This window comes from Perca fluviatilis, chromosome 7 (genome assembly GCF_010015445.1).
Source record: "Perca fluviatilis chromosome 7, GENO_Pfluv_1.0, whole genome shotgun sequence".
NCBI lineage: Eukaryota > Metazoa > Chordata > Actinopteri > Perciformes > Percidae > Perca > Perca fluviatilis.
Genome location: NC_053118.1, coordinates 28,329,985 through 28,354,409, shown reverse-complemented (window position 1 = coordinate 28,354,409; position 24,425 = coordinate 28,329,985). Strand labels below are relative to the sequence as shown.

Here is a 24,425-nt window from a genome sequence, read left to right as displayed (position 1 = left end):
CGCCTAACTGCATTTCCATCCAATCAGAGCTTTGTGTTCTTCTTTGTCAGTTAAATAAAAGCATCACCAGAGTTTTATCGCCACCAACAGTTTCAGAATGTGTACTTGAGAGTGAGACCACCTCGTTCCATACACTTAAGCGTTTAAAATATGATTAAAATGCACATTTTCAAAGGAAGCGTAATTATTAATATAGGCTCAATTTCTTGCATCCCTGACTTAACTGCAACTGTGAAAATTAAACAGCAGCGTTCTCTAATCTTTTATTTCTAGAAATCAGATAACACTGTATTCATCCCTAGTGGGTGTCATATAGAAGCACCAAACACAAACCAGATAAAGACAATAAAAACAAAGCAAATGAAAAACAAATAGGAAAGGTACATCTTCACAATTAGTACAGGAGTAAGTAGAAAAAAAAACTAAACGAAATAAACCAAAATAAGAAAGCTATATAGACTACAATAGGCCAGTGTACATAAATGTATTTTGCATCAGCACATCAGTGCACTTAAAGCACAGACTTAAACTCAAAACTCAACTTAAACTTAAACAACTTAAACTCAAACTATGTAAATGCCCTTAACCACGAAACATTTAAACATCTACTTAAACAGTTGAATTATATATGTAAATGGATGTGAAAGTTAGACTGCAATCATTTATATATTGATAGTAGTAGCTTTTGGATGGACTTTGTGGGTTGATTCCCAGTATTTTTTCTTTCTTTAATATTTTTTTTCTTCCTCTGCAGTCACAGTAAATATCACTTCTGTAAACATTTGCTTGTGCTATTTTGTGTGAAAAACTACTAAAAAGTTCAAATTTACTGGGATGCTTATTATTATTATTATTATTATTATTATTATTATTATTATTTATCATTAGAGCTGTGCTTTTCCTGAAATGACATGACATATTCTCTCATGAGCACTGTGATACACTTCCTCACTTATAACTTATGTTATGTAAAGGAACTTTAAAACACCGTCTGAGGATCACTTTGTGTTAGACATGCTGCAGCTGTTGTTGAAAATGTGTTTGGAGCAGCAGTAGACTGGTAAGACCAAATCAAATTTGAGTGATTGTGTGGGTTGTAGAATAGACACAAGATGAAAAACTCTTATCAAACCTTTTCATGTTTAAAAATAAACCAAAAAAAAGAGCACAGAGGAAGGTTAAATGCGAACAGAGATAGAAATTGCTTAATATGGAAATTTGGAGAGTGACAGACCAACAGTAGTTATTCAAGAGATCACATAATGCATGTACAGTATATACAATAACTGGAAGTTACATTAACTATGCATTACCATCAGTGTGAGAAAGAATCTGAAGTCTAATGTAAGTTTAATGTAGCAGTAGAACAGTGGGCTCAGAGGATCTCCAAATATATGGCCGTCTCTGCGTCGCCCACAGCAGTGCTCTGCACCTCTCTCGTGCCTCTGACTCCCAAAGCCGCTCGTCTGTCTATTCCTCCACCCTCTCCATCTCTTCTTCTTCTCTCCCCACCTCGTCTGCCAATTGGACGGATCTAAAAAAACAAAAGAAAGGGACAGATGTTGCTAATCTTCAAATTTAGAAATTACAGATGTAACAATGTTTGTTTATGCAATGCCCCTTTGTTGCCAGGGACATAACCTACCTGCTTAGTATGGACAAAAAGAGGTGTGCAGTTCTGGTATACAAGTTGGTAACTGCCGTTGGTGTAGATATGGGTAACTTCTGTGCAGTTAACGTAGAGGGGCATCCGATCCTGATAAATTCCTAATCCTCCAGGGTACACGGCTGGGCGTCTACTCAGGACATGTCTGAGAGGAGCACAACAGGTACGTAAAACCTCACAATAAAGGAAGTGAGACACATTTCATGGGAACATTTAAAAGACTGATTTGCTTCACATACTTTCCAGCTCTCTTTCGGCAACAGTAGAAAAAAAGAGACAGAAGGAATATGACCAAGCAAATGGACACAGCAGGTATCACCATCCACAGCAAAGGTGCCATCTCTGTAAAATGGACAAAAAGAGCAGCGATGGATCAGCATAAGATGTGGAACTATAATAATTACAATTTTCCTTTCCCACTATTGGTAAAACAGCATGGATTAAAGTTTACTTTAGACCTTTCAGGCATGTAAGTGATGTAACGGCTTCACTTAGATGTTCCATAATACGATTGGGGGAAAGCTTTTTAAAATGTAACAAAGTTGAGCACTGCAATATGAAGACATATAAAATGGACTGCAGCAACTGAAAAGCCGTGCTCATAGTTTAATAAAGGTACAATAACATAAGGTTTACTATGTAGCATTATTAAGCTTAGTCTCTTCTACTTATGTTTCCAAGCTGCAGGCATGTTGCACAGATGTTTCAGCATCATCCCGACACCGGAGTGAATAAACAAGAGGCAGAGCTGATGTCAATGTTAGTGTGGAAAAGCAGTGCTTTGAACTCACCTTCACCTCCCTGCAGCAACACCAGGGAGTCATTTCCCATTGCGTTGAAAGCAAAGCAGATCACAGTCTGAGGTTTGTCCATGCGGCCCCTCAGAGTAGCTGTTAGCGTGTCGAGCTCAGATGTTACCGACACGTTGTAATCACGAGGTGGGATAGTACCATTCACGCTCCAGGTAACTGCTGGTTTGGGGTTGGAGTTGACTGAACAGCGACACAGCACCTTCTGATCCTCCACAAAACAGATTGAGGACAGATGGAGAATGATCGGTTTATCTGCAGGAGAGAAAGACTACATTTAAACTTCTTAAACTTTTTATTCATGTGATATTGAAACTCTGTTTCACCATATTGTGTCTACTCTGTACACATGGAACCACGCCATTGTGTATGAAGCTTTGACTATACAAAACAGGGTCTAAGGGAAATACGCTTATTCGCTTTCTTGCAGAGTTAGATCAGAAGATCAAAACCACTCTGGTGTCTGTAAGCTAAAGCCAGGAAACAGCTTAGTTTAGCGCAAAGACTGGAAACAGGGAGAAACAGCCTGTCATTGTCCAAAGTTAACAACAAATCCTATATGCAACCTCTAAAGCTCACTAATTAACACATAATATCTTGTTTGTTTGATTCGTACACAAATCAAAGTGTAAAAACAACATTTTGCCATTTTAAAGGAGGTAATGTACCAGACAATTTCTTTCTTGTGAAATAGTCTAAATATATGTGTGTATGGCCATCAGTGGTAGGCCTACAAGAAGTAGGATTACATTGTATGTTCAGCAGTGTGGGCCGGGACTCTCCTCGACCAATCTGGTTCTGTGCCGAGCAGCGGACCCTCATGTCTCGGGTCACGTTGAACAGCCGGACTGCGTGTGTGCGCTGGTGGAGGTGCACCGTGCGGCCGTGTTGACTGTAGGACCAGTGGTACTCAGACACCGGAGGGTCAGCTTTACATGAGCAGACCAACAAGGCGTTGCCCCCCTCCTGCACTATCAAGGACTGGACCTGAACCGTTACATCTTTTGGTGAAACTATGGAGTATAAGAAAACACAAAAGGTTTTAGTATAAACTGAGCCAAGAAACACGACAATAGGCCTAGCGGTGAAATCTATGCTTACATGTCACATGAAGATCCTTCGAAATGGCCAATGCTTTGGCTCCTGGGTAACTGACTTCACATTTGATCCTGGGTTTCACCTGGTGAGACACCTTAAAGGACAGAGAGGCCAGTAACATTGGCCTGTGGGGCTCTGGGTGGAGTGTCTGTACCTCCCCTGGCCTAGTGCTGTTCAGCTGGGCTCCTCTCTCCCAGCTCCACTGCAGGGAAGGAGGTCTGGAGGGGCAGTGAAAGCTGACGGAGCAGTTCAGGGTGACCAGCTGTCCCTCTGTGGCTGACAACATGCCGCTGATGACAGGAGCCTCAGGGGTGTCTGTCAGAGAGGAAAATCTCCCATCATTTCTGTGCGTTACTGCTGACGTGTATTCCATTAAAGACAAAATATTAATTCTACTAAAGCACAGTGCAGAATCCCCTACAAAGGCCATTATTGTAGATTATATGTTTGTAATAACCGATCAGCCCATGTGAGATTGCTTATTTAAGGTGGATGATTCCACATTCATTTTTTGGTTGGTTTTACAAAATTATTTAATCTTTCTATGATTGTTTCCTAGATTTTCTTCATGTAATCTTAATTTATTCTTTTCTAAGTACTACTTGACTGTCAGGGTTATTTTGCATTCATTTGTTCATTTATTTATTGCTACGTTTTGGCATGATGGTGACCTGAAAGGGAAGAAATATCTACACGTCATGCACTTCAATAAAAAAAATTATTGACTAATACATTCATCTCAGCTTTTTGGGTGCTTTTCTTGTGTCTGTGTTGGAGACTCTCCACTGTGTGTTTGCATGAATACACTGTATTTCTGCTCCTATGCAATTCCAATTTGTTCTTAGTTCTAAAACCTGGATACACATACTTTATCTGGTTGTTAAATATCCAAAAGAACTGCTTTTATAAAGAGAGAAGAAAGAAGCAGTATAGGGACTCACCCACAACATCCAGATTGAAGCTCACTGGCCGCCCCCAAAGTAAGTCATCACCTCTCTTCAGAGCGATCTCAAACTCCCGTGAGTCATCCTGGCTGATCCTTTCGATCTTCACTGAGCAGTCTCCATCTGGGATTTTCCCAAAGAGGGACGTCCGGCCTTGGAAATCCCGGCTCACTTGATCTCTGTCCTCGCTGTTAAAAGCGGTGCTGCGGAGAGGGAAGAAGCGACCACCACCTCTGAACCGCAGACGTACATCCACCCTCTCCTTCCTCCCCCGGAGAGGATGAGGAGCTAGAGGAGTGAAAGAACAGGGAATCACCACACAGGAGCCCACCAGGGCTTGGACATGGTCTGGGACTGAGGGCACAGGGGAGACAGCCTGGACCCTCCTCCACAGGGCTGCTGCTGGGATAGAGAACAGAAAATGATTTACCAATACACTGGATCTGATGTAACTAGGCCTTGTGTTAGGTTCAGGTTTAAATCAGTAAGACAGAAGGTTTGTTAGCAAGCAAGGGCGTTTTGTTTTTTTTTCAACATGGGGGGGGGGACATAATAACAGCATAATAACAGTTCTGGTGAATTTCTATGCAACAATTTACGTTGCAAATGTCTTTATTTATGTAAAGGAAATTTTGTATTCTCCTGTATTGTTCAAAACTATCTGCATATTCAAAACACCACGCGTGTTTCGGGATGTTTTTTAGGAATCAACAACAAATCTGTCAGAGAATGAGACCTTGTTAAAGCCAGAAGCTGCAAAGTTTAAATCAACATAAATCTATCTTTGTTTTTTCACGCTCCTGTTGTGTTCTTTATCCCCCCAGTGTTGTACAAGCAGACACCGTTCTTGTTTTCCATACATGTTTTGAGCCCACTGAACGGTTATTTTTCTTAATATTGAGGGGGGGGGGCAAATCCCCTGCATCCCCCCCGAAACCTACACCAATGTTAGCAAGCCATCCAACCGTATAATTGTGCCTTATAATTGTTATATTCATGTCTTATGTGTTTCATGTATTTATTTGACCACTATGAAGACAATTTGGCATGGCCAATTAAAACGTTTCTGTTCCAAACTAGCTCTCCCAGGTCTAACTGAATGAATCCCTTGAGATCTTCTAGAAAGGTCATCAAAAAGATACATTGGAACTAACAGGACGTTAGAACTGCTTTTTTTCAGCTGCAAATTCATTAAATGACCCAGCACAATTTTGCAACAGATGTATATTTAGAAAAGGGAAGAGGGCAAGTGCACTTTTGGCTCTGGACAATCTACTACACTTGAGTTTTACAAACATTTGATATTATGTAGTAAATACTTTAAAATGGATTATTTCAGGAAACATTTGCATATGTGTTGTCGCGTTGTTATCAACTTCATGGAGAAAATAAATGAACATATATCTTTTAAAGTGACCGAAATGATCCTCGTCGGTGATTATAATGTGATCATCAACTACATTATATTCTACAGGGTTCACAGACAAACAAAAATAATAATATTTCCATCTCTTACAGTAATCATTATGGCAATAACAGTGATATCAGAGGGGGTAATCTAATGAGTTCAACATCAATAAACAATGAATGAATAACCTTGAAATTCATACAGAAATTTGAAGCTAATGCATTCCTAAAAATAAAAAAACATACCAAATGATTAAACTACTCACCAAAAATCAGAGGACACACAAGAAAGACAGTGTCCACATGCATGACTGCAACCCTGCTCTGCCAGCACAGACAGAGGTGAGGATGAAGAGAGGAGCAAAGAGGGGGAAGTTGGAGTGTTTCATTGTGCTCCTTGTACTAGGACTTCACTTTAATGCTTCCTCTTACTCTTCCAATATCCATTATCTTTGAGTATTACATACATTCATTGCATACATACCACTGAGCTCATTTTGCAATCAGCAATGTTAGGTTTACAACTTTCAAATTATTTAAGCATGCCAAAAGATTCAAATACTAATTCAAGTGGTGGAACTAGGAATTGTTTGGGGAAAAAAGACCTCAGCAAGTATCTGTGAGACAACACATGACAAAGGGTGAGTCACTCTCATGCTGTTGGCCATTTCCTCAAAGGCTCCAACAACTAAATGTGTTTATGTCTGATTCCTTTTGTCTACACAAACCAAACATATTACAGTGTGGCAAATGTAATAGTGATAAAAGTTCCATAGAAAGTTGAATACAACTGATTAATGATTAACATTTCTGCCTGCCACGGATTCTTAATTGTTCATATCAGTCAATGTATGTGGGTCATCTCAGTTATGCAAGAAGTTGAAGGCAAGCTGGAAAGTTTCAAGCTACAACTTTTGTATTTCAACAAGAGAATGTTTAAACTGCTGGTCAATCTGTTTTATATACTCAAACTGACTGTTTTAGTCAGTTTTTCAGCGTTGCATTGGATTCTGAAGTCACAATGTTATAAAAAATGAATAACAGTTTGATATTTTTCTTCACTTTTATGTGTTACTCCCAAGTCACTTGAGGGGATTGGCATGTTTTAGCATGATCAAACAAAAGTGAATAATCAGAAGCAGGGACAAAGACTTGAACATTGAACTATGGACCCTTTGAATGGTTATTTGAATTGCTGCCGACAGCAAGCAATAGCACTCCGCCTCCCTCCACTTTAAGAAAGAACACAAACCCCTCTCCTGCAAACAGTCATGACTGCAAAGGCAAAAGTAGACTAGACGGAAAGTGACACAGAACATAATAAAATATTTCTTTAAGGTAAGCATTTTAATCAATGAGCATGATAGTGTTCATGCAGAACGCCTTACTGTACTGCATTTTTCATACTGTGAATTTGTCATTTCTGAATGCATGACATTTTGTAATGTATTTTTCTTATTCCTCCCGACAGTATTTTCTGAAGCCATGAACTCAGCTCAGCAATTGCTCCGGTCTCAGAGAGACTTGTTGCTGAACTGTACTCTCGACCACCCAGCACCCTTGCTGCGTTGGCTGCGTGATGCTGAGGTGCTTTCCTCGGCCCACTACCTGTCTCTGCTGGAGAGGTCACCTTCCAACGCCGTGGCCCAGGCTCTAGAGATGGTGTGTGCCACAGAGGAGAGCAGCCTAAAGTTCCTGCAGGTGCTGAGGGAGGTACAGGATTATTACTGCAGAGATCTGCAGGTCTGGGTGGAGAGACACTGCAGGGACTATGTCGTCAGTAAGCCAGTGCCTGCACCTGTACAAATTGAAGGTGAGGTTGTGTTAATACACTGGTGATGACTGTAATTATGTATTGTTTATTCAACAGATGCATACGGAAAGGTAAAAAACTGGCGGTGCAGAACTAAAGACAATCAAGTTTTACTACATGAGTAACAGGTGAAGGAAGATTATTAACAGGGTACAATCACCTGTGATGTCTTGCCAAGTAGTTTTTGCTGACTTTGGCAATGGATTGTAAATGCATGGATTGCTGTGCAATGTTGTTGTAATGAATGACCCAGACTTTTCCTCTAGTGCCAACAGGTCAAAAAAGTTGGTTTATGATCAAATACCTGCAAAACTGAGCCATTCCCACAAACCTAATTAGCACATGTTAACATGCTAAGATGGTGAACATGGTAAACATTACACCTGCTAAACATAAGCAAGTTGGCATTCCTACTGTGAGCATGTTAGCATTCTGCTAGTACAGTTCCTGTCTCCTGGGAATCTGGCATTTTTAAACAAATGCATAGTATCCAAACAAACTTAAAATTACACTAGGCCTATGTAATATCATATAATCCAATGTGTTATTTACCATATGAATCCTGTGATCTCCACAGAAAAGAAGCCAAAAGGCCCCCTTGCTAAACTGTTCAAAGGAAAGAGCAAGAGATTTACCCTGACTCCTGAGGTTAAAGGTATGTATTTATTATTTTATCAAAAACTAGATTTTTAGAATATTATATATATTATAATGTGTTTTCTTTCTAGTGGTAAACATACTTCACTTTTTCCCCATGTTTTGAAAATGCATTCAAGTGAAATTATCTTTATTGTGTAGCTAAAGAAGAACTGAAACCTAGCAGGAGTGTAAAGCTGGCCAACATCCGAGGTATGTAATCTTAGGTAGCTGAAGAAGTTAACTCAAAATATGTATCTTCTAGAAAACTGAAAAGTAATTTAACTTTGTTGACAATATATTTAATCTTGCGGTCTTCCATTGTAGTTCCCATTTCTGCCCATAAAACAACCCTACTGAAACGCACAGAGCAGTTGAAGTGTTACTCAGAGGGTGAGGGAGTGGCTTCAAACTCAGCTTCTCACATCGAGATCCGCTACACTGACCTTTTTGTGACAGAAGACAATGACTTAGTTGACAGCAGCCAACATGAGTACTTTGACCTGGCGAGCAGACGAGCTCGCATCTATGTTCATCAGGCTTGCCAGCGCATCCGGCCGTGCCATCTATTGGGCCCCCAAGTAACATCGGGACGGCCCCCCAAAAGGGTTAAAGTGAAGGGTATTGCTGGTATTGGAAAGAGCGTAGCAGTACAGAGACTCGTCTACGAGTGGGCGATTGGGAAGAACATGCGTGAATTCACCTGCATTTTTGACCTGCGCTTCAGAGAGCTCAATCTGATTGAAGCGCCACTGAGTTTATTGGAGTTGCTTGGAGAACGGTTCCGGTACCTTAAGGAAGCTCTACCTGATCTGTTCACTTCGCCAAGCTCTTTGCTCTTCGTCTTAGATGGTTTAGATGAGTTCAAATTCCCCTTGGACTGGAACAGTCCTGACAAAAACATTGACGTTCTTTCGAGGGTGCCAGTGTCGGAGCTGATGGTGGCTTTAATCAAGGGAAGCCTTCTCCCAGAGGCATCGGTCATTCTCACAACAAGACCATCTACTGAAGCTCCCAAGCGTTTCTTCCAGAGATGTTGTGTGGTGCTGGGCTTTGAGGAGGACCAGGTGAAGGAATATACCAACAAGTTCTACAAAGACAGAAAAGTTGCTGAAAAAGTCTACGATTACATTTTGAACAATGACAACCTTTTTGTGCTGTCCTTCATCCCTCTTTATTGCTACATTATCTGTACCGCTATGGCTGAGTTCTTCTCTTCAGGAAATCAAGATGTTGGTGACTCAAAGTCTCTGGAGCTAAACCCACCCAGGACAGTCAGCGAGGTGTACTTCTGCTACCTGTTCACAGCAGTCAAGCACCATGCGCTGAGGGGGAGCGCAGGGAGAAGCACCCCAAGATCTGAGGTTCTGTCACTAGCAAAGCAACAACTGACCAACCTGGGAAAACTGGCTTATGAAAACCTTCTACAGAAAAAGATCATGTTCGACAGAGCAGATTTGGAAAACTACGGCGTTACACCAGCTGATCTGCAGAGCACCTTTCTCTGTCACATCCTCCAGCCTCTCAAAGAGGAAACGGTGGAGATGTTTTCTTTCTTCCACTTGACTGTTCAAGAACATCTGGCTGCCCTCTACTGCGCAATCAATCTCTTCGGCCAGGAAGACATAATCCAAGCTCTGGACTTCTGGTGCTTTGGGCTATGTCCACCATCCTCCACAGCTGCACCCCTGCAAAACACACACCTCAACATGGACAAGCTGGAGAGCCTCCAGATGTTCACACGCTTCTTCATGGGAATGCTGCGGGCTCGGCTGGCAGGCCAGTTGGATGGCCTTGTTCTTTCCCCCATGGAGCAAGGGGATGGCATCTCCACCAGGCTGGGTTTGTGGTTCCAAGACCAGTTCAAGGGTAGGAACCTCAAGAACCAGGCCGCCCTGAATCTTCTCCACTGCCTGATGGAGTTCCACATAAAGGAAGCAACCAGCATTGCAGCACCAGAGATCAAGAAGCTCAACCTGTTCAAAATGAAGCTGAGTGTTGTGGACTGTGCAGCCATGCATTACGTGCTGCAGTTCTCGCCTCACAAGCTGCAAGAGCTCAACTTAGGCTACTCCAACATTGGAAACAGAGGACTGAACAGACTGGGGCCAATCCTACACCGCTGTGAATCTCTCTAGTGAGTAACTGACTTTGTATTAACCTGTCAAATAGATAAGAGTTACAATTTGACTTTTGACAAGTCTGGCTTTGAATTTCCTGACTGGCCGATGCCTTTCTGTGGGGAGTTTGCATCTTCTTTCTGTGTCTGCATGCTTGTCTGTCTGAATGTTAGCTCTGTGATAGACAGGCAACCTGGGTGTACCTGTCTAATGCACGCTGTGATTGACTCCAGCCCCTCTCGTGAGCCTCTTCAGTTGATAAATTGACATGTTGACCTAATGTTCTTCTATTCTTTTTCAGTTTGAGATACAACTGCCTGGATAGGCAAGCTGCTATTTTAGAATCTGCAATTCTGAAATCGAATGAGTGCCAAGTGAAGAAACTCTTGTAAGTCATTGCAGAGTACTTATGTCAATTACTTAAAAATGCTACTTTTGAGAATAAATTTAAGAACATTTAAGAACTTTTCATTACCAGTCATAACAGAAAGAATGACGGAAAACTAGTCAGGACAATAAGGCCTACAATTATTTTTTAACATTATGAATGTATTGACATTTAAATCACATTTTGCTGTGTGTAACAATAATTCCTAGTACAGTAATATGATAAACGTGTTCTGGACCCAGATAATTGGCAGAAAGTAAATGGATGGATTAACCAATTAAAAAATAACTAAAGGTTTTGGTATAATTGCCACCTGCCCATAATGTGACGATAAGCCTCCTCCAGTATGTACTGTAGCTAGCAGTAGTGACAGGGTTGGCTCCATGTCTGATGCCGCTGACTGACGCTCCATAAAAAAAGGACTGAAGAGTCTCCTGCATGCACAATCCACTGGTGAACCAGTCTATCTTGTGGTTTACAGATCTGTCGTCTCCCGACAGCCCCCAACCACATAAAGAAAAGTAACTAATGTTAATGTTAACATTTTAATATACTCTAAGGCCTTTCATTGAGAGGACTGAATTGAATGTTTTTTAATAATAATAAACTAAATATAAAACAGAAGTCAATAATATTAAAAAGATGAAGAAGTTTTTAAACTTTTCCAGACCTGCACGTACCCTGAGCCCTCTGGCTCCATGCCTTTGTAATGAGTTATTAGACACTATACTATATATATATTTAACAGTAACACAATTATTACACAAATGTATACAGTATGTGTGGCAATAACCTGGGTCCGGAGGGGGTTATGGAGCTGTGGAACGCTTTGGAGCATAACACCACTGTGGAGGAACTCTATCTGGACATCACTGGCATCACAGAGCGAGGAACAGAAAACATCGTCAGCTGCCTCAGCAGAAACACCTCTCTGAGGACACTGACGTAAGACTAAAACACATCAACTTCTGCTCAGTGTTTTCAATGTGATAATGTATGGAAACACTGCCATCTAGTGTGTGTTGTTGGCTTGTTACAATAAAAAGTAATAACTTACCTGGTTATGTTGTCCTCCATCAGCATTGTTGGGAATGACATCGGAGAGGTGGGGAGGAGGAGGCTGAGGGAGCTGGAGCAATGTCGACCGGGACTCCGGATTATTGCAAACTTTGTGGATGACCTCGGGTTACTTCAGGCGTACCTGGACTGGGTGGAGGAGATCCGGGGAGACAGTGACCAGATGGACTCAGTGAAGAATGCAGACGCCCTGCAGTCGGTGCTGAAGGGGCTTCAGGTGGCAGGAGAACAGGTGGAGAAAGGAGAGAACGCAGAGAAAGCCAAGGAGCTCCGGACAAATATTGTGGAGTTACTGAAGTCTTCTACAAATCTTATTGGAGGACGATAAGTTTTGTAGCAAATTGTGTGTAAGGGTTAGGGGCTCCATATCCATCATCTCCATGGCAGGTGCCCCCATGAGTTAAATAACATTCTGACTTTAATCTGTAAAAAGTGGAATTCATTCATCCTAATGTTCTTCTTGGGGTCCTGTAGTCCCAGAACTCCAAAAAAACATGGCTAAACTTGTTTTATCGGCTTGATTATGACTTCAACTAATTTTATGAGAATTGCTTACAAACACAATTTTGAAGTGATGATATCAGCTGCTTCTGGCTCCAAGCCTTGACATGTATACATGTCTACTGTACAGCAGCACAATTCTTCTACTCGCTCATTGTATGTTTGTTATTGGTTCAATTATAATTTGGGCCCAGAGGGGACTTTGGAGCTGTGGAACGCTCAGGACTCAAGATAATGACCCATAAAGAAAATGACGCATCAGTTCTGATGTCAAGCTGTTGAACATGATTAAATACAACAGATGTTCTATCTTTGCTATATCTGAGATATGTGTATATAGTACTTTGTACACACCAGACTACACCAGATCCCCAATATGTGTATTTAGATTTCTCTTAATGTAAAATATACCTCTCACTGTGTAGCATACAGTGACTATATAAGATATATCATACATTTTGACAAACAAATGCAATATTTATTTGTTTATACAAAGCCAAGATAACATTTAAAACATTTCATGTTTTAAATGTTATCTGACTTATGGCCATTACTGTATTTCGTCAGCTTTATCAAATGTGCAAACCCAGTTTGTGGTAAAGGAAAGAGTTATCACTTCAAACCCTTTTTACATACTAGGTTTTACCAAGGTCAGAGAAAAAAACTTTTTAAGGAGATAAGGAGTTGGTTAATTTTGCAATTATTATTGCTATTAATATTTTAATCCATACAGCAGTGGGGTCTGTGAGACCCCAAACAATGAGGAAGTAAATGGCAGATTGATTTAAAGACTGTTTTGTGACATGGTACATCAAGAGAGATCACCAAACCTCTTATTTTCAGACTTTCAACAGCATTGCCTAGAATTTTGACTTCTATTGACCACCAGTTTTTTTTTTATAACTTAAAAAACACTATTGTTAGAAGACATATTTTGACATTATCATATTGGTGTCATATCATGGTGGTAAATATGCTGCAAATATCACTCACTTACCTACACTTCAGCAACTTCCTCATTTTCAAAATAATTCATACAAGCTCTGAAAATGCAACCTCACTTCGAAGGAACTTGACTTCAACGTGACATCTTTCATCTAACTGCAAAACAGACCTGATGAAAACGTAAGTCATTACAACTTCTATAAAAAATGTAGATTAAAATACTGAGATTAAGTTCATTCACTGGGCTTCATTTTAGTAATATCTGCAAATTTGGAAAGAAAAGCTAAAACAGATTCACAGATGGTCATTTAGAGATGAGCAAAACATTTTAGGGAGGCAGGCAGCCGATTGTGTTTTTTTGACATTCTGGCTTACCAAGCTGTAATTCGTTAATTACAAATAATTTCAAAATAAAACAGCAAACAAGTACAGAAAATGTTTCACTGTTTTAGCATTTCACTTCCTGTTTTTCCTTTACATCATGATTATGTTCTGCATTATGTTAATGAAAGGAGTGTGTTGTCACAGTAATGTGTCCACAGCTATTTGTTTTTGCATATCAGTTAAATTTATCTTCCCCATTTTAAAGAGAACTATGTTTATCTCTACAGTACAGGACACGGAAACACCCATACTGACCTTTGAATGAATAATACCATGATCAATGTTTTATTTTAAAGTCTGTCAAATCTGTTACATTACTAATTATAAATTGAATTATTCAATTTTGATTTTACAAGTCATTGTAATTATCTAGCCACATATTACTCTTTTTCCTTATTGTAATAAATAGGTGCACTGCATCATCCCGCCTTAAAGGTCCCATGACATGGTGCTCTTTGGATGCTTTTATATAGACCTTAGTGGTCCCCTAATACTGTATCTGAAGTCTCTTTCCCGAAATTCAGCTTTGGTGCAGAACTACAGCCACTAGAGCCAGTCCTACAATGAGCTTTCCTTAGTATGTGCCATTTCTGTGTCTGAAGCTATTGAGGAGGAGAGTGGGAGTGGCAAGGTGGAGGGTGGGGGTGTGGCCTTGACCAACTGCCACTTTTCTCGTTTGAAAGCCATGATGTCTCTCTCCCATGGGTTGGCCAAATTCTCTGGGCGGGCAAAGCAGAGAAAGGGGAGGTAACCTTGCTTGTTATGACCTCATAACAAGCAGATTACAAAACGGCTCATCTGAGCTTTCATTTTCTCAAAGGCAGAGCAGGATACCCAGGGCTCGGTTTACACCTATCACCATTTCTAGCCACTGGGGGACCATAGACAGGCTGGGGGAACGCATATTAATGTTAAAAAACCTCATAAAGTGAAATTTTCATGCCATGGGACCTTTAAAGAGCTGCTAACAGATTATATAAAATTCATACATTTTAAATCGGATGGGATTTAGTTGAACATGTTAGTGATTTACTTAAATACTATTGTTGCTTTTCCACCATGATGAAGATTAAAACAATATAAAGGTTCAACAAAAAAGTAATCAACCTGAGAACTTAAGTCACATTTGACACGAGCCTTTACATAAACCCTGCTTTAAGATCCTGTTATTTTAGGGATGAATTATAGCAAACATGTGAACTGTTCCATCTGTAATCTCCAGACTGTTTTATTTTTTTAACTTGAGTTTCTGCCTCCCCTGACAAACAAAGATGGCTGGAGCTCTGAATTTCCTTCTCGTTGCCTGTCTGCTGCAAGGTGAGTTAGGGTTAATTTATATATGGACCAATAACTATATAAAAAAAACAACTTAAGAAGGCAGTAAACAACCTACTGTAAACTATCTTCTTCAAGATTTGTATCTTGTGTTTCAGGTGCCCTGTGTGGAGAGTTTGAGGCATTTATTCCAAAGAACATCGAGGTTCTGAGTGGATCCTGTTTGACCATCCCCTGCTCCTTTGACATAGAGGACAAACATGAATCAAACTTGGATAACACATGTAAAGCATTGTGGAAAAATGATCAAGGGACTGTTGTGTTTAACAGTAATTTACAATCATCCACAATAAATGGAGAACTGATAGGAGACTTGACAAAAAAGAACTGCACCACAACCCTGAACAACATGAAACCTGATTACAGCAATTCATATTTCTTCAGAGTGGAATGCAGCAATAAACTGAAATATGATTTTGCTAGGCAAACATTGTATATTTCAGTCAACGGTAGGTTTTAAAGGCCATATACATACACTTTGGTCATTTCCCTGTTAGAGAACTGCTTTGACCTTGTTTTGTATTCATTGCATGTGGCAAATAGTATTTTAAAAAATGGAGAGAAATGAGTGTTGATTTAGTGACTGTTTGGTATGTACCTTCCCACCAGCTGATCCTCCCAGTCCGACTCTGACTCCGTCCACACTGAAGGTGAAGGAGGGAGACTCAGTGAGTTTGTCGTGCTCTGCTCCAGCTGCCTGTCTGTCTCATCCTCCAAATCTGACATGGACCCCCGGCCTGGGTGGCAGTCAGGAGACACTGCAGGACAATCAGGACCAAACTAAAGTCAAGATCTCGAACGTTACCTTCACTGCTTCTCACCTCCATCACAAGAAGGACATCTCCTGTACTGCTGTCTACAGCAAACAAGATGGCAGCACTGAGTCATCTGTTAGTGCGAGTTTAACAGCTGATATTTCATGTGAGTTCATTTATCCTCTGCTGAAATTCATACATTATGAACATTTGTCATTTGTAAAATTTAGAGACTTCTAGGGAAATGAAAAAAAAAATCCATGAAACAAAAATACACTTACAAACACTGCACATTGCACATTTTAGGATAAAACCACATCTACACTAACTGTGGGTTAAAGAGGCTTTGAACAAATGTAAAAACAAAGAATTGATAAGAATTTGAAATAGTCTCCTTTTCACCACCACTTCTATTAAACATTTGTTTGCTTATAGCAAGACATATTGTTTGTATTATTGCAAACGTAACCTTCTTTGATCCAACTTGACTTAATTCTTAAATGTAATGTAATTCTTAAATTTACTGTCCATTCTTTACAGTTGCTCCCCGGATCCTGCCCTCATCTGATTGCAGCAAAGCTGCAGCCCAGCTCAACTGTTCCTGTGACACTTTGGGAAACCCTTCTCCCACTTTACAGTGGTATTTGGATGGGTTACCCGTCAATGACTCAGACAGGTTTGTCATCAGCTACGAGCCTCTGAATGACACAGGTCTGAGGAGCATCATCACTGTGAATCAACCACAGGACAGGGATCTTGCCACCATGCTCTGCCACAGCTCCAACTCTCTGGGTTCTGCTGCTCAGCGGTTTTATGTCTACAGCCTTGAGCCTCAAACATCTGCGGAAAGTCAAGGTCTGCCTGAATACAAGTTTTATTGATTAGTCGAAAACTATTAGGATTATTCGAAATTCTGATGAACTTGACCTGGAGTCCAAAGCCATATTCTTTATATGTGGAAAGTTTATATCTCTATTTATTGTTTTGGTTTTGAATAGGCTACTGTAGAGGAGAGGCATGTAAGCGGCATGTCCTTTAGTCACACTCTCGGTTTCAGCTTCTATAATTAACATCCATCATGTCTGGGATGGATCTGTCAAACTTTGATACAGAAAAAATAATTTATTATGAAAACATTTAACATTTACAAAACAATCACAGTCTTTCTGTTTCAACCTACTACTCCCAAGACTACATATTGGTGAATTTTAAAAAGAAAAAAAATGCTAATCAAATATTATAAATAAATTACTTAACCCTTTTATTGGATTTTTTTCGGAGCCCCTAAGGGGACATGAGCAAAAAAACTTTTAGCGTTTGTGCGTTTGTGCTCACGCAAAGCCTTTTCATGAGCGCACATGAAAGTTTCATGTGAGCACATGAAAGTTTTGTGTGAGCACATGAAACTAAACTTTAGATTTGTTTTCATGTGCACCGAAAACTCCTCACTCACTTGGAGCTATACAGTATCTCGTAGAATTAATTGAACATCCTCTTTCCTTATGTTTAATTCATTCTCCTTGTGTTTGTAACTGTTCATAAATGAAAGTAATTGCCCAATCCAAATCACTGTATCCCTTGCACAGGAACAGATTATATTACTTTAGAATCCGTTTTAAACTGCGTTTAAACTGGGCATACTTTAGATTTTTTTTTTGCTCATGTACCCTTAGGGGATCCGTAGATTTTAAATTGTATTTCTCTTCTATTTTAATTTTATATCCTACCAATACATGATGTTAAACCTCAATCTTTCAAGCTCCATGTTTGTCCAAAAGTACTTCACTAAAAAAAACTGTTTTAATGCTTCTGAATAACTTTCATAATCTTCTGTTCTCTCTCGAACAGAATGTTCAGGTCGAGTTCCGTGGCCATTCTTCATCGTCACAGTTGGTGTTCTAACAGCTGCACTAATACTATGTGCTCTACTGTTTGCTATCAGGTAGGTAACAGCTTGGGACAGCGTGAATGTTCAGACTGCCACCACGCAGCAAGGTTATTGTTGTTCATTTAACTCTAGTATAAAAACTGACTCTATGTCATGTTTTCTAGTTTTAACTGCTCTCTGAGTGGACTAACTCCTGTCCAGAACCAGTGTTTAACACCTTTAATTTGTTGTGATTGCACACAATGATAAATGTATTTCATGAAAAAGAACATACAATTTGAATCTAAAATGTGTTAAACAATTATATAAAATCACAATAGCCAACAAATCCACTAACAATATAAAACAGTGACAAGGGTGTTTTTCAAGACGATTTCCCCCTGACATTTAGATTTTTATTTTTTTAAATGATTCTGCTTCTGTAGAGCTAGTCTCGTGTTGCTTTGATAATCTAACTATTTATAGATAATGATAAGCAGCTGTGTTTTATCATGCTAACTATAAATGTACCTAAGCAATTATGATACTGTTATGATAATGATATGTTATACTGTAGGTAAGTGGGATGGAGTGTCTTACTGTCCTATCTTGTAGGGCTCAGAGGACTGGCTGCCATAACCCATCAAAGAGTCCGTGCTCAGGTGACACCAGCACAGCTGTGATGAGTCGAGGCTTTAGTGAAACGGAAAATAAGGTACAGACTGTTTCCTAATTTGGGTATTAGACAGTGATAGTCTAGTCTCGCTTTGCCAGACCTTCCTCCACAGCGCTGCAGAGGAGGGTCTGGCTAGTCCACAACGCATTCCGGGATGGGATAAAAATCTGCTCTGTGTGGCTGAGTTGGGTCAGTGAGTAGAGCAGGTGCACATATACTTGGAGGTTTATGCCTTGACAGAGAGGTCCATGGTTCAAATCTGACCTGTGACGATTTCCTGCAGGTCTTTCCCCTCTCTCTCTCTCTCTCCCCTTTCTCACCTAGCCGTCCTGTCAAATAAAGGTGGAAAAAGCCCCCCCAAAAAATGTGCTTTGGTTTATTGGCAATTTCTTTCAACCAATCACGATCTTCATGGGCGGCACTAAGCACCGGGAAAAGCCACGGTGTCGCTGCAAAATAGCCTCGGTAGGAACTTGTTTTGGTGGAACATGTGTACGTTCAAAAGTAGTTTTGTCGTGCAACAGAAAACTCAGATTGGACAGATAGTCTAGCTAGCTGTCTGGATTTACCCTGCAGAGATCTGAGGAGCAGTTAACCATAGTCCTCATAAATCCACCGGAATTTAAAATTCCAACACAAACTAAACGGAAGTTAACAGACATCCGGCTGAAAAGAGTGAAATCCGACGGAATTTTCCGACGGTAACGGAGCAATCCCAGAAGTGGAACGTTGTGGATTTAGACATGGGATAGTCTAACAGAATACTGTATCTGTACCACTGTCAGATCTTTTTTTATTTCAGGTATCTACCACAGCAGAGGAGGATATCTATGTCAACACCAACATGATGAGAATGTCAAATGTGCCATTTACTCATCGAGGAGATCAACAGGTTGCCAGTACAAGCTCAGAGAAGAAGAATGAAGAAGGCAGTGATGTGATTTACTCCAGTGTGATTTGGAAGAGCAAGAAGAAGAAGAAGATGGGAGAAGGCTCTGGGGGCAGGAACCCATCTGGTAGATCCTACCTGGAGGAGGAGAGGTACAAAGAGGGAGGCACATGCAGAAATTATGTGAGCGATGCACTGGAGATGGGGAGTCAGTATGACAGGGTTGGGACTGGAAAAGATGCAGAGAAGACGGTGTATAGTGAATATGCCCAGGTTCATTTTAGAGATGCCTAATATGTTTAATTTCTAAGATACTTGTTGTGGTGGTGGTGGTGGTGGTGTTGGTAATGATTATGCATTGGATTACATTATATCATCGTGTTTTGTCCCTCACATGTAAATACATGAAGAGGTCATATATGTAAACACTGCCAACAATTAGCATCTCTCTGACTATCCCAGAAAAACAACAAATATAAGGACTGCAATCAATTTGAATAATATAGTAAATCATCAGTGTCAATGTTTTCCCCCTATATATAACAATGACACTTATGACAGTCCTATTCTTCCTTTCAGTTTGTATTAACATGTTCTCATTAGACATTATGACAAGGCCTTGGAACACGACAGGACTGAATTTCCGAATTGATGCGATGAATGTGCTATTTTAACAGCTGTTTTTACTGCAGCATAAATGTATAATTTGTTACGTGTAGAAAAAAAGGAAAATCCAAGGCACTTCAAAATGATTTAAAATGCCTTTATTTTACTGGCTATTTCATAATAGAAAATTTAAAAGACATAGGGAGAAGCAACCCACGCGTTGCGGCACAGACAGCCTTCTTCAGGGTGTGAAGAATTTGTTACATTGGCTATTCGCTCTTATTGGCTATTTCTGTTAAGATGATCACGCATGTGTAGCCTATTATAACATCTTTCCAATACAGTTTTCATAACCAGTAAATAAATGTTTCAGATTTAAGATTATATTGCATTTTTAACAAATGTGTAACTCTTAGTGGGAATAAAATCCAAGTAGCTTTAACTCATATAATTCCTTTTAGGCATCCCATGCCTGGGACATGTACATTAGTTCTAAGTTATCATTTCTAAGGGTTTATGATTAGTAAGGCTTGTGTTTAGTTGTGTGAGTCTATTAAGCTTTTCAGTGTTTTAATATTTTTATATTAGCCCTATTCTCCTTCACCTTACCTTGCAAATCATATTTTGTGTATTTTTTTGTGTAAATAAAGGAAAGAAGAAACAAACAAACAAGGACTTCTTGCATTTATTATTCTGAGTAACCTCCTCTGACACTTCTTTAGGGGGTTACTGCCACAACAGAGAGCAACGGAAAACACAGTCAACTGGCTCAGGAAATAAACAGCTGTCAGAAGAGATGTTACAGGAAAATTCCTGATAAGTTACAACAAATGAACACACTGCCATCTAGTGTCAGTTAATGGTTATATCTTCCATTATCAGCATTGTTGGAAATAACCTCACAGAGGTGGGAAAAGGAGGGAGATGGAGCTGGAGCTAATACAACCAGGTGTATGGATTACTGCCAACTTTGTGGATGGACTTCAGGTTTACCTCGACTACAGAGAAGATCCATGTTGATTGGGAGCAGATTAGTCTATATCCTTGACGTTCCACTTCTGGGATTGCTCAGGAAATTCCGCCGGATGCATGTATTTTCTGTTTCCTTCCACTTTCTTTGTGTTGGAATTTTAAAATCGGTGGATTTATGAGGACTATTGCTGACTGCGCCTCAGATCTCTGCAGGATAAATCCAGACAGCTAGCTAGACTATCTGTCCAATCTGAGTTTTCTTTCGCACGACTATTTTGCAGCGGTTCTGTGCGGAGTTTAGCGCCGCCCATGATGGCTGTGATTGGTTTAAAGAAATACCATTAAACCAGAGCACGTTTTCCTCCCATCCACGAATGCTATGTGGAGTAGCCAGACCCTCTTTTAGCGCGCTTTGGAGGAGGGTCTGGCAAAGCGAGACAAGGAGCAGATGGACCGAATGAAGAATGCAGAAGCTCTACTTTAAAAACAATCTGCCAATATAGGCCTATGACTTATAATAACTGCAGGTTAAGGTTAAACTTCTTGCATGAACACACATAAACACACATACTGGTCTTTTTGGGTAACTAAAACCAACCAGATGAGTATTTTCAATATAATTATTTTTCCTCTTATGTTGCTACCATTAACCCAGCTAGTAATGTTGCCTGATTCATTTGATCCAGTAAAAATGAAATTCAAATCTAACTTAATTTTCTGGTCTTAATTAATAATAAACTAATCTGTTGAACATGGACTGTAATCACAAGTCTTACTAATTAAAACAATTTGTGACAATAAGATGTTTTTGATCAAAATGTATTTCCCTTTTCTTAAAGAAATACTATTATTTATTGTCAATACCTGGTCAGTGGACGTTGATTATTACCTTTCCCAAGGAGCTTATGTTTTTGTTTTGTCTATGCCTTTGTTATGAGTTATTAGACACTATACTATATATATATATTTAACAGTAACACATTTCTTACACTAATGAATTAGTATGTGCATCAATAACCTGGGTCCGGAGGGGGTTATGGAGATGTGGAACGCTTTGGAGCACAACACCACTGTGGAGGAACTCTATCTGGACATCACTGGCATCACAGAGCGAGGAACAGAAAACATCGTCAGCTGCCTCAGCAGAAACACCTCTCTGATGACACTGACGTAAGACTGAAACACATCAACTTCTGCTCACTGTTCTCAATGTGATAATGTATTACACTGCCATCTAGTGTGAGTTGTTGGCTTGTTACAATAAAAAGTAATAACTCTTACCTGGTTATGTTCTCCTCCATCAGCATTGTTGGGAATGACATCGGAGAGGTGGGGAGGAGGAGGCTGAGGGAGCTGGAGCAATGTCGACCGGGACTCCGGATTATTGCAAACTTTGTGGATGACCTCGGGTTACTTCAGGCGTAGCTGGACTGGGTGGAGGAGATCTGGGCAGACAGATAAGGAGGAACGGAAAACACTGTCAACTGACAAAGAAAATAAACACCTGTCAGAAGACACAGACATTACAGGAAAATGAGTCTTGCATTGCCAGACCTTTCTCTACAGCGCTGCGGAGGAAGGTCTGGCTCGTCCAAACAGCATTACGGGATGGAAGAAAAACGTGCTCCGGTTTATTGGCATTTCTTTAAACCAATCAGTTGTCATGGGCGACTGCAGAAGGAACTTGTTTTGGTGGAACATGAGTGCGTTCAAAGGTTGTTGAACATCCGACTGAAAAGAGTGAAATCCAGTTACATTTTTGGCGGCAACGGAGCAATCCGGGAAGTGCAATGTCGTGGATAAAGATTACAGTACAGTACAACAAATGAACACACTGTGATCTAGTGTTAGTTAATGGTTATTTCTTCCTTTATCAGCATTGTTGTAAATAATCGCAAAGAGGTGGGAAAAGGAGGGAGAGGGAGCTGGAGCTAATACAACCAGGTGTATGGATTACTGCCAACTTTGTGGTTGGACTTCAGGTTTACCTCGACTACACAGAGAAGATCAATGATCCATATAGTTTTCAAACTATGGTTATGGCACACACAGTGTTTTCATAAACACACTGAAGTCGGAAGAAAGACTTCCCAACTTGTGAAATGGAAGAATCTAAAGATCACGTGAATGCACCATGGGCCTCGGTGGAGGTCTGCGCCCTCTGAGTCCCATTCTAGTTCATCATCATTTACTGTACATGAAAATAAATGCCATGCATAATTTTTGTCTTGTGTGTATGAACAAAAAGAAACATGGAGTCAACAAACCAAAAACCAGAAATTTACACTGACATAAAATAGGGCCACCACTATAGGCATCTACATCAACATCAAGTGAAAGCTGAAGTCCCCTGTCCTGCCTTCTCAAGTCTCAACAAAACAACATGGCAGCTCTGATTCATCTGCTATCTCGAGTTATATGCAAGTTCACTTGCTGATTTGTAAAAACAAACAACAACCCTGACGATAAAGGTCCTCTCACCTTAACAAAGGAGTCATTTTATTCAAAAACGACAATCTTTCCCTTAACGATAATGTTGACATAGAACAAACTGATATGTTGATGATGAGTTATTTGTGGTTTAGGAAAGCAGACAAGTGATGTGTTCCTGCTGATGGGGGCATACCATACATGGAGGGAACATATACTGTATTTCGACAACATTGCAAATGATTTTTTTTTTTTACCACTGAACTGAAGAATTTAAAATTGAATTAAAAAAAAAAAGTTTGCTAAGCTATGGTTGGGCATTCATTGTTTGAGGGAGGGGTTTGGCGGAGGGTTAAATAGATGCTGTGGTGTTGTGACAGTGTATTTATTAATTTGCATACCTATTTTGAGTCATCTGTTACCACAACTTGAACAGCTAAATAACCTTTTTTTGACCTTCATACCAATTACCCAGAGGGTCCCGTCTAGCCCCCCAGTGTTTATATTTATTATATTATTGTTTCATTTTTATTCATTGTAGATGTGTGCTCCACCCAGTGGCTAGCGCAGCGCAAACCCTGTTTTGTCTGAAAGGCCTAGAGTATAAGATGTATAATGGCACGGGTCACCCTGGACTGCATTATAGTTTTTGGGGTGTATTTTGTATTTCAAATGTACAATCCATACATGGGGGGAACAAATATATCAGCAACACTGCAAACAACTTATTAAACAATTATCACTGAACTGAGTGAACTCTTCTCTGATATTCATTAAAAGTCAAACATTCTGAGGTTTATATGAATTGGACTGAAATATATATTGTATGTGAGCATATTACTGTGTCTGCCTCATATGTGAATTCAGACTAGCATGTAATTAGGAGACTAAAGTGCTGATTTGAATTTGACAGAAGATAAATGTGCCATTTCCATAATTCTTGCATTATTTAGTTTGTAGCAATTTGAAAATTTGTCTAAAACCATTTCTGATTAAAAAAAAAGTACAATTTTCATTTTCACACGCATGTACTTTAGTGACTTCCCCATTTTCAAGTCTTGCAGGTTGTTTGAAAAAGCAGCACAACTTTTAAGGAACTTCTTCTCA

At 39.9% G+C, this 24,425-nt stretch overlaps 3 protein-coding genes and 1 long non-coding RNA gene across 6 annotated transcripts; 2 read left to right on the top strand and 2 right to left on the bottom strand.

The window, feature by feature from the left end:
• Positions 1-247: 247 nt before the first annotated feature.
• On the bottom strand, positions 248-6,800 carry LOC120562954 (B-cell receptor CD22). Of its 2 annotated transcripts, none has more exons than XM_039806915.1 (8): positions 6,191-6,800; positions 4,515-4,919; positions 3,577-3,888; positions 3,225-3,488; positions 2,458-2,730; positions 1,906-2,008; positions 1,646-1,811; positions 248-1,534 (listed from the first exon to the last, which is right to left on the bottom strand). In XM_039806915.1, exons 1-8 carry the CDS (start codon positions 6,231-6,233, stop codon positions 1,376-1,378), a joined length of 1,725 nt encoding a protein of 574 aa, XP_039662849.1. In that variant the 5' UTR covers positions 6,234-6,800; the 3' UTR covers positions 248-1,375. The 2 variants fall into 2 exon arrangements, with proteins under 2 accessions (XP_039662849.1, XP_039662850.1); XM_039806916.1 differs by having other exon boundaries at positions 4,515-4,916; positions 6,191-6,798.
• A 396-nt stretch (positions 6,801-7,196) lies between these two features.
• LOC120562951 (NLR family CARD domain-containing protein 3-like) lies at positions 7,197-12,779 on the top strand. 2 transcript variants are annotated; one of them, XM_039806913.1, is made up of 8 exons: positions 7,197-7,262; positions 7,396-7,737; positions 8,315-8,392; positions 8,536-8,586; positions 8,701-10,510; positions 10,795-10,881; positions 11,659-11,826; positions 11,962-12,779. In XM_039806913.1, the coding sequence occupies exons 2-8, from the start codon at positions 7,410-7,412 to the stop codon at positions 12,284-12,286; spliced, it is 2,847 nt and encodes a 948-aa protein (XP_039662847.1). In that variant the 5' UTR covers positions 7,197-7,262; positions 7,396-7,409; the 3' UTR covers positions 12,287-12,779. The 2 variants fall into 2 exon arrangements, with proteins under 2 accessions (XP_039662847.1, XP_039662845.1); XM_039806911.1 differs by having other exon boundaries at positions 7,230-7,737.
• On the bottom strand, positions 7,618-22,491 carry LOC120562953. Its single transcript, XR_005639885.1, has 7 exons — positions 22,443-22,491; positions 22,170-22,333; positions 21,907-22,064; positions 15,722-15,881; positions 11,939-12,087; positions 11,675-11,753; positions 7,618-7,722 (listed from the first exon to the last, which is right to left on the bottom strand). It is a non-coding gene; the product is annotated as an uncharacterized LOC120562953 (long non-coding RNA).
• Positions 12,901-20,511, top strand: LOC120562952 (sialic acid-binding Ig-like lectin 14). The gene is made up of 8 exons (XM_039806914.1): positions 12,901-13,584; positions 15,060-15,105; positions 15,222-15,572; positions 15,733-16,044; positions 16,419-16,733; positions 17,727-17,820; positions 18,361-18,460; positions 19,224-20,511. The coding sequence occupies exons 2-8, from the start codon at positions 15,060-15,062 to the stop codon at positions 19,602-19,604; spliced, it is 1,599 nt and encodes a 532-aa protein (XP_039662848.1). The 5' UTR covers positions 12,901-13,584; the 3' UTR covers positions 19,605-20,511.
• Positions 22,492-24,425: the final 1,934 nt, after the last annotated feature.

Bases quoted from the DNA above. Each gene is read 5' to 3' on its own strand.
- LOC120562954 (XM_039806915.1), bottom strand. From the start codon at position 6,233: ATGCATGTGGACACTGTCTTTCTTGTGTGTCCTCTGATTTTTG. The intron at 2,009-2,457 runs GTGAGTTCAAAG...TCCATTTTACAG, and splicing joins GTTGCTGCAGGGAGGTGAAG to AGATGGCACCTTTGCTGTGG. The intron at 1,812-1,905 runs GTATGTGAAGCA...TGCTCCTCTCAG, and splicing joins TGCCGAAAGAGAGCTGGAAA to ACATGTCCTGAGTAGACGCC.
- LOC120562951 (XM_039806911.1), top strand. From the start codon at position 7,356: ATGACATTTTGTAATGTATTTTTCTTATTCCTCCCGACAGTATTTTCT. The intron at 10,511-10,794 runs GTGAGTAACTGA...ATTCTTTTTCAG, and splicing joins CACCGCTGTGAATCTCTCTA to TTTGAGATACAACTGCCTGG. The intron at 10,882-11,658 runs GTAAGTCATTGC...AAATGTATACAG, and splicing joins TGCCAAGTGAAGAAACTCTT to TATGTGTGGCAATAACCTGG.
- LOC120562952 (XM_039806914.1), top strand. From the start codon at position 15,060: ATGGCTGGAGCTCTGAATTTCCTTCTCGTTGCCTGTCTGCTGCAAG. The intron at 17,821-18,360 runs GTAGGTAACAGC...CCTATCTTGTAG, and splicing joins GCTCTACTGTTTGCTATCAG to GGCTCAGAGGACTGGCTGCC. The intron at 18,461-19,223 runs GTACAGACTGTT...TTTTTATTTCAG, and splicing joins TTAGTGAAACGGAAAATAAG to GTATCTACCACAGCAGAGGA.